General features: G+C 39.0%; 1 protein-coding gene across 1 annotated transcript; it reads left to right on the forward strand.

Annotated features, from left to right (window-relative positions):
- The first annotated feature begins 12,332 nt into the window (after positions 1-12,332).
- Positions 12,333-12,953, forward strand: LOC140827345 (uncharacterized). The gene is made up of 2 exons (XM_073189996.1): positions 12,333-12,598; positions 12,692-12,953. The coding sequence occupies exons 1-2, from the start codon at positions 12,333-12,335 to the stop codon at positions 12,951-12,953; spliced, it is 528 nt and encodes a 175-aa protein (XP_073046097.1).
- The last annotated feature ends 2,177 nt before the right edge of the window (positions 12,954-15,130 follow it).

Genomic DNA, 15,130 nt, shown 5'->3' on the forward strand with positions numbered 1-15,130 from the left:
GCACACAGACGTAAAACATGTGTATGTAGTCTTTCTCACATAGACGTTAAAGAAGTGTTGACTGGAAGGTGATTCCTTCAGTTTAGAACTAGGAGTTCAGTTAGGCAGTGGGTAAGTCCTAAGCTGGGTGGGTTTGTACAAAGGTTTGTATAAATCAAAGTCTTCTAGTGTATCCTACCCGAGGAGGTAGAAGGGGTGACGTAGGAGCAGTTGAAGTCTCCGAACATCCATAAACATATCTTGTGTTTTGTTTTCAGTCTAACTGTTTAACTGTGTTGTTCTTAATTGTTTCATCAGTCCAGCTGATATCAGTTCAAGTTCTGTCCATAACCGAACTGATATAAGCTCTAACTGACTTCTTTTCTTCAGTTAACCAGTTGCACAAGATATATAAAATTGATCAGTTTGTTTTCTTAACGAAGGATTATTTTGAGTGTCTTCCGCTTAGTTGTTTAACCAAACTCGATCTAATTCATCGGTGTATTTATTCTTAGAACACGAGCTATTGCAGCTCATTGGTAGATTAGTCAGAAGGGTCAACGACTGATGCACAGCTTCGTAACTGATGTTCAGTCGGGGCCCCCATAACCGATCCCGACAACAATCATATCACTTTAACTGTTCAAGTTTTGTGATTATCAAAAAGGGGGAGATTGTTGGAACTTTTCAAGTTCGCAATCTTTGCTTAATTTTGATGCTAACAAAACTTGTTATTTTGTTTCTAATAATCTACCTTAGTGTGCAGTAAGCTGGAACTGAAATAATCAGTTACGAGCCAAAACTAAAGCTGTCGAGGAATGCTAACTGAAGACGTCCAACTGATCGCGTAAACTGAAAACAGTAGAACTGAAGTGCCAACTGAAAGACTAGTTCAACTGAATGTCCAGCTGATGAGCAGTTCAGCAGAAGACCTTCAGAAGCCCGGCCAGCTGATGAAGTGTTCAACTGATGAAGAGCCCAGCTGACCAGTTCAACTGAAAGAGTGAAATCAGTTCAACTGATTTCACCAGCCCAACAGAAGACCAGTTCAACTGACCAGTTGAAAGCATCAGTCAGAGTCAATCAGTTGCAGATCAAGACAAGCTTAATAATGGAATCCACCTAAGCACAAAGGTACAAAAGCTATTGTACTACCACAGTACAATAAGAGACGTTGCATCAGAGCTTAAAGCCAAAAGTTCCGGAAAGATGTCGAGGAACAAATTCAAAATGCAACGGGCACATTATTGAGTCTTACTGTACGGTCAGGCAAACGCCTATAAATAGAAGCTGAAGTTCAGTGAAGACTAACACTGAGAAAAACGAGAACAGAGAACAAGGGCACGCTTATTACATATCAGCTTGTTAGAAGCAATCAGCCCAGAGGGAACACTTCATTGTATTATCAGCTTAGATTAGAAGCCTTTTTCCCTCAGTGTGTGAGAACACTTTCGGGTAGTGTTCATTGATCAGTTCTCACACACACACACACACACTCACTCATCATCTCAGATTCCGTCTTGCACACATACGTAAAACATGTGTATGTAGTCTTTCTCACATAGACGTTAAAGAAGTGTTGACTGGAAGGTGATGCCTTCAGTTTAGAACTAGGAGTTCAGTTAGGCAGTGGGTAAGTCCTAAGCTGGGTGGGTTTGTACAAAGGTTTGTATAAATCAAAGTCTTCTAGTGTATCCTACCCGAGGAGGTAGAAGGGGTGACGTAGGAGCAGTTGAAGTCTCCGAACATCCATAAACATATCTTGTGTTTTGTTTTCAGTCTAACTGTTTAACTGTGTTGTTCTTAATTGTTTCATCAGTCCAGCTGATATCAGTTCAAGTTCTGTCCATAACCGAACTGATATAAGCTCTAACTGACTTCTTTTCTTCAGTTAACCAGTTGCACAAGATATATAAAATTGATCAGTTTGTTTTCTTAACGAAGGATTATTTTGAGTGTCTTCCGCTTAGTTGTTTAACCAAACTCGATCTAATTCATCGGTGTATTTATTCTTAGAACACGAGCTATTGCAGCTCATTGGTAGATTAGTCAGAAGGGTCAACGACTGATGCACAGCTTCGTAACTGATGTTCAGTCGGGGCCCCCATAACCGATCCCGACAACAATCATATCACTTTAACTGTTCAAGTTTTGTGATTATCAAAAAGGGGGAGATTGTTGGAACTTTTCAAGTTCGCAATCTTTGCTTAATTTTGATGCTAACAAAACTTGTTATTTTGTTTCTAATAATCTACCTTAGTGTGCAGTAAGCTGGAACTGAAATAATCAGTTACGAGCCAAAACTAAAGCTGTCGAGGAATGCTAACTGAAGACGTCCAACTGATCGCGTAAACTGAAAACAGTAGAACTGAAGTGCCAACTGAAAGACTAGTTCAACTGAATGTCCAGCTGATGAGCAGTTCAGCAGAAGACCTTCAGAAGCCCGGCCAGCTGATGAAGTGTTCAACTGATGAAGAGCCCAGCTGACCAGTTCAACTGAAAGAGTGAAATCAGTTCAACTGATTTCACCAGCCCAACAGAAGACCAGTTCAACTGACCAGTTGAAAGCATCAGTCAGAGTCAATCAGTTGCAGATCAAGACAAGCTTAATAATGGAATCCACCTAAGCACAAAGGTACAAAAGCTATTGTACTACCACAGTACAATAAGAGACGTTGCATCAGAGCTTAAAGCCAAAAGTTCCGGAAAGATGTCGAGGAACAAATTCAAAATGCAACGGGCACATTATTGAGTCTTACTGTACGGTCAGCCAAACGCCTATAAATAGAAGCTGAAGTTCAGTGAAGACTAACACTGAGAAAAACGAGAACAGAGAACAAGGGCACGCTTATTACATATCAGCTTGTTAGAAGCAATCAGCCCAGAGGGAACACTTCATTGTATTATCAGCTTAGATTAGAAGCCTTTTTCCCTCAGTGTGTGAGAACACTTTCGGGTAGTGTTCATTGATCAGTTCTCACACACACACACACACACTCACTCATCATCTCAGATTCCGTCTTGCACACAGACGTAAAACATGTGTATGTAGTCTTTCTCACATAGACGTTAAAGAAGTGTTGACTGGAAGGTGATGCCTTCAGTTTAGAACTAGGAGTTCAGTTAGGCAGTGGGTAAGTCCTAAGCTGGGTGGGTTTGTACAAAGGTTTGTATAAATCAAAGTCTTCTAGTGTATCCTACCCGAGGAGGTAGAAGGGGTGACGTAGGAGCAGTTGAAGTCTCCGAACATCCATAAACATATCTTGTGTTTTGTTTTCAGTCTAACTGTTTAACTGTGTTGTTCTTAATTGTTTCATCAGTCCAGCTGATATCAGTTCAAGTTCTGTCCATAACCGAACTGATATAAGCTCTAACTGACTTCTTTTCTTCAGTTAACCAGTTGCACAAGATATATAAAATTGATCAGTTTGTTTTCTTAACGAAGGATTATTTTGAGTGTCTTCCGCTTAGTTGTTTAACCAAACTCGATCTAATTCATCGGTGTATTTATTCTTAGAACACGAGCTATTGCAGCTCATTGGTAGATTAGTCAGAAGGGTCAACGACTGATGCACAGCTTCGTAACTGATGTTCAGTCGGGGCCCCCATAACCGATCCTGACAACTGGTATCAGAGCTTGATGTTCTAAGAAAGACATTTGAAAAACTGATCTAAAATGTTTTTAAAATATTTGTAAAATGTTTTAAAGTATTTTAAATTTGTTTTAAAATGGTATTTAAAAGGGTTTTCTATCTGCTGAATATTGTTATTGTTTTAAATCAGTATTTGAGATATTTTATATTGTTCTGGGGAGCATATTTGATTTGCAGAGGAGATATAACAGTTGATCAGAATGACATGAAGATATTTACCAGGAATCATTGTTTTATGAGTTCACTGAACTCACTAGATCTGTATAGGATATCGATATTTTGTCTTTGATTTGATATTACTGTTGTTTTGAATCCGTATATGCTACAGATTATTGTGAACCGGTGAGAGTATATACATTTCAATCCGAATCAGAGTTGAATTTGAGAATTTAAGTGATTCAGAAATTTGATCAGAATGTTCAGAACTTGAATGTGATAATCAGAGCAGAACATCTAGCAGAGTAACAGATATGTGATTTGTACCATATATGATTATCTTGTGATATCAGAATGTTTCAGAATTGTCAACAGAATTGATATCGACAGTAAGAACAGAATACCAGGTAGGTATTTCTTCTTTAATTTATGTTATTAACTGATTTGTTTATGTTAGTAGTTCGGATCTGAAATCACAGATAGGGTCAGAAATGCACCGTAGTGGATTCAGTTTTCATTCTGATAATTGAGAATGTATGATAGTCGAACAGATAGTTGTGATATAGATAGATGAGATCAGTTATGACAGAAATTGTATTGAAATGTTGACAGAAATTGTACTGATACGTCTGAATCGCTAACAGAAAAGACAGAAAGATAGAAATCAGAAGATTTATTACAGAATTTGTATATTCTGATGAGAAATAGGGAGTATAATTCGATGAATTTCGTAATAAGATTACTATAATACTTTCCAGATTTTGATATGATATGATTGTGATTGACAGATTGTTCAATCTATATCGATTAGTTTGTACCAGATAACGTACAAACATGACCAAATGACAAAGATCGATGTCAGAGAAATGGTCAGAATAATTAGAATACAGAAGTAGAGTATATCAGATTATGATTTTGCTTGATTCTGTACTGGTGACAGAGTATATCCCGAGCTCTCTCTTAAATCGTGTTACAGATTGACAGACAGTCAGAATGTATTATACAGATATTGGAAGATTTTGGTAGAGTTATAGAGTGCTAGATGTTAGCACTAATTGATATGATTTAGTATCACTGCGTGTCAATAGCTATCAATTTATCAAATGGGCAATGAGATAGTTATAGACAAGACAGTATACGGTGAATACGACAGATTTCTTTTGAATAAAATTCGAAGGAAGATGAAGATAGTTCAGAATGAACAGATTTAAGAAACCAACGTCGGATGATGACGATTGGTATTTGAAGCTGATGATGGTAGATGTCCTTGATTGGGATAAACAGATTAGATAACAACTACTGGTATTGTCTTGCTATGAACTGTGATTGGTTTATACGGATGTTGTATAACCAACATGACAAGATTGATTCTGTCAGAGTTAGTTAAAGAAGTATTATGATAGTATACTTCATGAAGTCTTATTCCAGATTTGAAATCAGAGGTTGATACAAGAAAGAGATTCCAGAATGAGTTCATTGAGATGAGTTTTGATTTAAACGCTATTATACATTTCTTCTGATATATCTGAATTGATTGTTTGAGAGTTCGAGGACGAACTCAGATCTAAGAGGGGGAGAAATGTAATGCCCGAGAATTATAGAATTGATAAACCAAGATTATTAATCTTCATTAACGTGAGACTCGGAAGATATGAGAATGCATGACATGCAATGAGGGAAGAAAAGAAATGAGAAAGTTGGGTTTTGCAAGACCGCACCCGCGCCCAGAACAGGCGTGCACCCGCGGTCATGCAATTGAGGATTTTTGTAAGAAAGGCCGAAGCCACACCGCACCCGCAGTGCAACAAAGACCGCACCCGCGGTGAATGTCCGGTAGGGTAACTAATTTTGACATTTCGATACCGCACCCGCGGTCATGCGTGTCGCAAGAAAAATAAGCCATGTTTCATGAAGTGCATGCAGTATATACACAGATGAATGACACGTAATTCATTAGAAAAATGGAGAAAGGGGCGAAGACTTTGAAAGAAAATCCTTACACCTTTTAGATTTGCGATTGTGAAAGATCCGTCCATCAGAATTCAAATCCCACTTCAGTTCTGAGTTCCTCTCGACTCAAGCGACACAAGGACGTAAGTTTTGTTACTTTTTGAGATGTTTTGAAAATATAATGTTGCTAGAATCGAATATGATTCAGATATGGTGTTTCTACTACCGTAGACATTGTAGAATTGAAGTCAGATTAAAGAACAGACTGTTTCTGTAATTGTTATGATTTTTTAAAAGATATTGACTGAGATTTTGATATCAGAATTGTATATTACTGATTTTGAATGGACCAATATCAAGATTATGAGTTATATCAGTATTGATTATGAGTTCTAGTATTATATCTGGGATGTTGAGACTGACGGGGTTATTCAGATCGTATTGTTATACCGTCGAAACATCAGCAGATTGACATCTGATCAGATTTTATAGTGATTGTGATTTCATTGTTATATCGTTGACATTGACCAGATGTTGTATTGATTTGAATATTGACCAGACAGATTAGGAACTGAGATATATACTGATATTGTATCTATGTGATTGTCATTGCCAGATCAGGTATGGACAGATTGGAATACCAGACTTTGTCTTCGTCAGACCTGGAAGACAAAGGTATAATTCATGTGATATTCATGAGGATACAACTCAAATAAGATCCTATTTGAGTTTCTCAATAAAATCACATACTAGAATTATTGTTGTTTATTTTATGATATGATTATGATGTGTTTATAGATGATATATTCATATCTTTTGAGATGATTATGCTTTGTTTACAGATTGTTATTCATTGCATTTAAGATAGGGAGTCTTGACAGAACAGTCAAACTTCTAGACGTTCGGTGATATCACAGCTTAGGGGAAGATCATTCTCCTATTGTAGATGTGGATACAGATCAGGCCGAAGTCTAGGAATAAGACGTACAGTCACCCCGATTGGGAGGGTAGGTGATAGATCGTCTTATTCACACCGGGATCCCTAGAGTTATAGTTGAGTCGAGTCTAGACATGATTTGACTAGAATTGCATGTGTTTATAGATGTGGTTTCATAGACTATGAAACCCATTTTTATTGCTTCCAGTTATGATAGCATGTTTTTATGATTTTATTTGAGTAGCATGTTTAGCTGATTTGAGTTGCATGCTTATTTTGATTTGATTTCATAGATTATGAAATCTATTACTTTTGAATTTGTTCATGATAGCATGTTTCATGATTTAGACTATGTATATGCATGTTTACCATGTTTTATACTGGGATTTATTCTCACCGGAGTATCCGGCTGTTGTCTTGTTTTGTATGTGAGCATGACAACAGGTGGGACAAGATCGGGGTCAGAAGATGATGAGAGAAGACGAGTTAGCGTGGTGATTCCGGACTTGGATATAGATAGGTTTTATTACTGGAACTTTAGTAGTTGAACCTTAGATTAGTTGAAAGACTGTTGTACATTATTGTACTTTTATACAGATATGTATATTATTTAGATGCCATTACCTTCCGCACTTGTATTTTAAAAGAAAAATTTTTAGACCCTGTTTTATCTTAATTGATAATTAAATCCCAAAGAAGATTAAGAAAAAGATCAGCGTCCGGGTCCCCACAAAACCATTCAGAGGAGGAAGCCACGTGGGAGTTTGAGCCGGAGATGAGAGATCGTTACCCAGAGTTATTCGGTGAGTTTTAATTTCGAGGACGAAATTTCTTTTTAGGGGGGGAGGATGGTACAACCCGTAAATCAGCCTATGTATAAGCAATGCATAATTCTAGTATTTTAAATTTAATTGACTTCATTGCACAATTATTTAAATGCATTTCTTTGAAGTTAATTATATTAGCCAGCAATTTAATTTTATTCTTTTCAGTTAAATTCAGTGAGGCCGGACTGGAGTGGAGTTTAGAGATAAAATTTAAGACTCAGAAAATATTTCCAGAATTTAATTTAGCTAGCAAGTAAGTTAATTTAAGTTAATAAGGAGATTTGGGGATTTATTTATGCAACTTGAGGTGATTAGAAAATAAGCTCATTTGAGTTACTTAATTAAGGATTTATTCAATAAATTAATTAAAGGATTAGTGAGGCTTTTAAGGGTTATTAATTTAGTAAATAATCAACAACTTCCCTCCATTTGAATATCAAATTTTCGGCCACCCCTTAGATTATCTAACAAGCATTATCCTACCCTATTCTAGCTAGAGAAATCGGCCACCCCATCCAATCTCTCCAACAACTCATTTGATATCAAGAAACATTTCAAATTCAAATTTTGTGGAGACTTGGCCACTCCTTTTTATCCCTTTAATTGTGGATCTCCCCTCACTATCTTAAACAACCTTCTCCCCTATCCCTACCACCGAAATTCAGCTGCCATTTCAGATCAAAAATCGTGAGGTTCATAGCTTTTAAGAAGAGTGAAATCGAGTAGAAGAAGAAAGGAAAGAAGCGTTCCACTCCTCCGTGCCGCGTCGTCGTCGTTTCGTTCGTTTTCTTTCGAAACGAAACCAGGCATGTCTAGATTTCTTTCAAACCTCAATCAAGTCCTATTATCAATTATTTTTCAGTACATGGTCATGTTTTAGTGAACAAAAACCGAAATTTTAAGCTACTAGAACAAGAAATAATTCTGCACAGATTTTCGTTTCTACCATGCTTCACGATTGGTATGTTTTGGTTTCGATTTCAGGGATGGCTCGTTCCAGGGGCTCCAGGCTGCATATGGACATGTACTAGGACATGTTAGGGTCATGATAGAACGTTGGTTCCAGCCACATACTCACAGGAATTCATAAATGACAGCACATCTCCCATGAGTGTCACATCGAGTTTCGAAAATTCAGTTGTTGTCATAAGGGTAAGGATCTGATCATGGCTGCCCAAGGGGCCTATAGCCATGGTTAGATCCCTTCCCTAGCAAGTCTAAGACGTGACTAAGTCGCCTTTTTGGTGGCTTGGTCCATGGCTAAGCGGTTTTACAGAAAACAACAACAACAGCCCCCTCCCCTCTCGCCCCTTCGATTTTTGGACAGCATGTGTGTTCGAGTTTTGTGTATGGCGTGGATCTTGGTTGGCCTACGGCCCTTAGCCACAGTTCATACCATACCCCAAGATGTCTAGATTGTGCCATGGTCAACCAAATGGCCACTGGAACGAGTCGAGACAGCAAGCGAAGCACAACACCACACAGGCATGCATGAGGGCCCTCGGTAAGAGTTTTCTGATGTTGCTGGACAAATTCGACTTGTGGCTGGCCTAGGCCCCTTAGCCATGGTTCGAATCATTCCTTAGGACGTTGTGGAGAGGCTTTGGTCGGTGGTTCAAGCCCCAATGGCCAAAAGTCTCGCAAACAACGCGATGCAAGCAAGGTTGCAGCTGCTGGAAAATTACAGCAAGTTGCTGTGTCGGTTCGGAGGCCCGTTCGAGTTCTCGGTCGGCTTTTAGCCTATGGCCTTGAACTGGACAGTGCCCCATTGAGTTAGGAAGGTCGTGTTTTTGACTGTTCGTGATTCGGATCATTTTTGAGGTCGTACGAGAATTTACGGTGCGATGTGCCAAATTGACTCTCGAAAGAGCGTTTCACGTTTTGGCCTCCATTTACCTAGATTTCGACCCTCATCATTTTAGGAGCATAAGTTAATAATTTTAAGCGTATTTTAATCATGACTATACGTCGGTTCAGTGTTGGTTCGGGTTGGTTCGGAGTCATGATTAAATACGAAGTCGTTAGACGTAATTGTCGCATTTTCAAACTTAATTGCATAGTTCGGTCAAGTATAAGCTATTGCATATTTTTCATGGCATATTTAGGTTGCAGCGAGCCTGGGGACGATCCAATCCAGTTGGTAAAATTACAGGATTTTTCATTATGCCATTTAATTATATTATGTGCATGAAAATAGAAAATACTTATTTTTGAGATTTATGCGATATTGCTTGTGGTCGATTCACTATCATGGGAGTATTATTTTACACGGTCGCCAGTGACCGATCAGTTCAGTTTGGTACCACGGTCGCCAGTGACCGATCAATTCAGTTTGTTACCCCGGTCGCCAGTGATTGGACAGTTCAGTTCAGTGCAGAGACCACATGCGTAGACCATAATTTCAACAGAAAATCGCTACATTTTATTTCAGTACAGGGCTCCAAGGAGCAAACAGTTTTGCTATGATTTTTCAGTTCAGTTATGCACGTATTATAATTGCTCAGTACAAGTTATTTCCAGAATGCCTCATGACACGATATTTTATCCCATGCAAATTTTACTACAGTATTTTCTCGTTATCTACGATATATGCATGCTGAGTTTTTAGGCTCACTAGACTTGATTGTTGTAGGTACCGATGAGGTCAAGGCCGAGGGCGGGGATCACTGAGCCAGCTTGGGTCGACAGTAGTGGCACCCGAGGACCTCATTTGCAGCATGTTACCATTTTATGCAAACATTTTTATCAGTTGTTGAATATTCTTAAATGGTTATTTTTGGCAAACTTTATTTTCTTCCGCTGCTATATTTTTAAACATTGAACTTGATTTATCAGTTGATTTTATGAATGAGGCAATTTAAGTTCTTTAAAAAGAAAATTTTTAATTTTCCGCAAATTTCAAGCAAGGATTTTCAGGCCTTCACAACTAGCGTTGGTCCTCGGGTTGTGTGCAGCTTTAGTCCAGCAAGATCAACCATCAGGTCCCTCATTAACATCAACATCATTCACACCTGCATCAATCTCACCTATTGACTCAGCAAACCTTAACCATTATAACAAGTTATACACATACAATCACATGCAATAGTGAAATTAATTTTACTTAAAATAGCTTTTCATGAACATGCATAAACTTAAACATTTTCCCTTTCATCATATCATATCATATCATATTTCCTTTTATCATATACATATACATTTTACTTTTTTTTTATTGAATTTGGATCATTAATTGTGACTTTCATATCAGTTAAAGGTCAATGGATCCATCTACATATAACCACAGTACTGGGCGGCGGGGACATCAGCGGACACTCTCAGCCGTCAACTGAGCATTGGCCTATCATAACATCATATCTTGTCGATGAAAATACGATCGTCAGGTTCCCTCTGGGCCTTCTCCCATAACTGGACTCCCTCTGGGGCCTTTTTATAGAGATCAAATTCAGTACACGAAAAACCCATGCATTTATTTAATTGTTAAATTATTTAATTACGTTTAAAATGATTTTTTTTTAGGTGCATGATTTATGAATTTGCATTATTTTAAATTGTTTGTGTTTATGTGATGCACGTTAAAATGTTTTCATGAGTTTCACGTTTCAGGCGATTATTCGACGCGGGATCAAGGAAATGAGACCGGCAACTATTTTGGCTATTTTAAAATCTGGTATTTTATTTTAAGTTATGATTGGGACATTTTAAATGATTTATTTAGTTTTATCATTTTAAAAGCCTAATTTAATTATTAGGTGATTTTATGATTTTAAACTTTTTAAGATGTGTCACTTGTGCATTTTATTTTAAATTAGGGGATTATATTAAAATTAGTGTGGATTAACATTCTCATTAACATTTTAAATTATTAATTAAGCAATTTTCCCCAAATTAAGCTCTACTTACACGCACACACCCAAAATTACACACACACTTCGGCTATTGCGCACACACACATTTCATTGCATCTTCATTCATTTGTTTGAAATGAAAAACTTAGGGTTCTAAGAGTTTATAGCAGCCGCCCCTTCCTCTGCAATTTTCTAGCAATTCTCTTCCACTTTTTTCAAGAAAATCATGCCACGTTCGTCTCGGATCAACCATCGCATCCTTCCCGCTTCGGTATTGTCGTTTCGGTAGTTTTAAAGATCAAGGCATGTATATTTCATTTTTGCATCGATCTCATCATAGTATATGTTTTGGTGCTTATTATGTGTGAAAATTCATGTATGTTGTGCAAGAGTTCGAGCAAAATTGGTTGGATTGAATTTGAAACGATTTTTGGAACTCAAAACCGGATGTTTCTTTCATTTCGTGTACTGTTCGTTTTGGTTGTTTTTCTTGAAAGGTTTTCAACATATAAAACCTAGTACTTTTTTATACCTTCGATTTGATAGAAAATTCATAATTTTTGGACAAGAAATGAGTGAGTTATGATCGTTTTCGTGGGACTGCTCAAACTACGATTTTATGAAAATGTGTTATTGAAGTGTTCTTGAAGATTATTTGTTGCAGGCTTCGTCGGGATCGTTGGGTGATCGCTGTTGCATTTAGGTATATTAAGTATGATGTTTGGACGATATTTGGTGTTTCATTTCGTATCAATGATCACTTGGTTGCATTAGAAATCGTAGGAAACAATTTGGTGTCAAAATTTCGTGTTCAAGGGTTGTATTGCGTTGTATGATTTGCATCGTTGTTTTGGTGCCTCGTGTGAGTTTGAATCCTCCTAGACGTAGGATGCAAGCGATGGGGGATAGAGAGCCTTAAGATGGGGAGAGGGCCACTCCTCATCGTCCACCGCCAGATATGCAAGCTTAGATTCTTGCAGGGATGACTTATTTCTTCGCACAGTTTGCGGGGAACAATGTTGCAGTGGATACAGGGGCGAGTCCCAGACCAGAGGCGATTTATGAGAGGTTTAGGAGAATGGATCCGAAGGAATTCTCAGGGACTATTGACCTGATGATAGCTGAGGGATGGATTAAGTCCATCGAGGTAATTTTTGCATTTATGGAGCTGCAGGATGCAGACATGGTCAAGTGTGCCACATTTCTACTGACAGAAGATGCCAGATTGTGGTGGGAGAGCGCATCAGTGTTAGTGAACTAGCAAACACTGACGTGGAATGGTTTCAAGGAGGTGTTCTACTACAAGTACTTCACTGAGGAAGTACGCTCCCGCCTCACCAGAGAGTTTATGACGCCGCGACAGGGAGACAGTAGCATGGCAGAATTTGTCAGGAAGTTCGAGAGGGGGTGTCACTTTGTGCCCTTAATTGCAAATGATGCCAGGGAGAAGCTGAGGAATTTTATTGATGGTTTACGGCAGGTCTTGCGCCGTGATGTGATAGTTGCTGGTCCTATTACTTATGCAGTTGTCGTGTTGAGAGCCTTGGTAGCAGAACAGGGCCAGAGGGACATTGAGAACGACAGGCAGGGAAAGATGCCCTAGCAAGCACCGCAGCAACAGCAACAACAGCGACCTCAGTTTAAGAGGTCTTACCAGGGACAGCAGGGGAAAATGCCATTTCAGGGACCAACGAAAGGCAAGGGGGATCCTATTCCTCAGCAGAAGGCTCCACAGAAGCTGGTGAGTACCCAATATGCCTGAAGTGCCACCTCCAACATCCGGGACAATGTTTATGGGGATTGGGCAAATGCTTCAAATGCGGAGCCATTGATCATATGCTGAAGGACTGCCCACAATGGAGGCAGCAAACCCAGGGGATAATGTTCGCCATGCAGGCAGAGGAGGCGAACTCAGACACGACCATGTTGACTGGTAACTTGTTTAATTCAGCACCGTATTATATTGCTATGCATGTTTCGAATCTAATTTGGAATTATTAGTGTGCTAGCTAGTATTTTTGGTGACCTGTGTACAGATTTTCTACTATGCTTGAGGTTAAGTTTCGTATTTGGGGATATCAGTTTTGTGTGTTGTGCTAACGTCTCTCTGGAAATATCTTCATAAAAAGAGTAGCCATGAAGGCCTTGATATATTCCGGGGCCACACACTCTTTTATTTCGGAGACGTTCGCTAATCATCTAGACGTCCAGTCTATTGGACTCGACGTGAGATATTCAGTGACAGTCCCATCAGGAGAAGAGCTATCAGCTACTAGCGTGGTCAGAGACATCGATCTTGAACTGCAGGGCCTCCTAGTGTATGCCGATCTGATTGTGTTGTCGATGCAAGAATTTGATATCATCTTGGGAATGGACTAGCTGACAAAGAACAGAGTTCTTATTGACTTTTAGAAAAGGTCAGTATTGGTAAAACTTTTGGGCATGAAACAGTTTCTCTTTGAGCCAAATAGATGGATGATTTTCCCTCGCATGATCTTTTGCATGCAGGTACAAAGACTTATCCACAAGGGGTGTCAGGCATTCTTGGCCAGCATTATTTCCGCACCTGACGTACCCACTCCTTCGATATCTGATGTATTGATTGTCATAGATTTTCCTGAAGTCTTTCCGGATGACGTCACAGGTCTTCCACCAGAGAGAGAGGTGGAGTTCGCCATTGACCTTGTGCCAGGCACTGTGCCAATCTTTAAGGCACTGTACCGATTGGCTCCAGCTGAGATGTTAGAGCTCAAGCAGTAGATTCAGGAACTCCTAGACAAAGAATTCATAGTTTCTCACCATGGGGCGCATCAGTGCTCTTTGTAAAGAATATAGATGGGAGCACGAGGTTGTGTATCGATTACCGAGATTTGAACAAGGTGACAATCAAGAATAAATACCCACTTCCAAGGATCGAAGAATTGTTCGATCAGTTGTAATGAGCTACAATGTTCTCTAAGATAGATCTATCAGGGTATCATCAGCTAAAAGTAAAAGATGCATATGTTCATAAGACAGCCTTCAGAACCAGATATGGGCACTACGATTTTTTAGTAATTCCATTTGGACTGACGAATGCTACAGCAATTTTTATGGACCTCATGAATCGAGTATTTCAGCCCCACCTAGATCAATTCATCATAGTGTTCTTTGACGACATTCTTATCTACTTGAAGAGCCATGAGGAGCACAGTCAGCATTTGGGTACAGTTTTGCAGGTCTTGTGGAGTCGCAAGTTGTTTGAAAAATCTAGTAAGTGTGAATTGTGGTTGGAGAAAGTTTCATTTTTGGGTCATATAATATCTAGCAGTGGTATCGAGGTGAATCCATTTAAGGTGGCAGCGGTTAAGGAATGGTTTGAGACGAAGAACACATCAGAGATCCGCAGTTTCCTAGGCTTGGCAGACTACTACAGGAAATTTATTCATGGATTTTCTTCGATTTCAGTGCCACTCACTTCATTGACTAAGAAGAATGCTAAATTCGTATGGAGTGAAAGATGTCAGAAGAGCTTTGATACTTTGAAGCAAGCTCTTATCACAGTGCCAGTGTTAGCCATGCCATCCGGGCAAGGTAATTTTGTGTTGTACACCGATGCTTCTAAGCTCGAGTTAGGTGCAGTATTAATGTATCATGGTCGGGTTACAGCTTATGCCTCCAGACAGTTGGAAGGGCATGAGAAGAATTATCCGACTCATGATCTTGAGTTAGCTGTCGTTGTCTTTGCGTTGAAGATATGGAGATATTATTTGTACAGCGAGTAATGCCAGATATTTACTG

The sequence above is a fragment of the Primulina eburnea genome, chromosome 3 (assembly GCF_022965805.1).
Source record: "Primulina eburnea isolate SZY01 chromosome 3, ASM2296580v1, whole genome shotgun sequence".
NCBI lineage: Eukaryota > Viridiplantae > Streptophyta > Magnoliopsida > Lamiales > Gesneriaceae > Primulina > Primulina eburnea.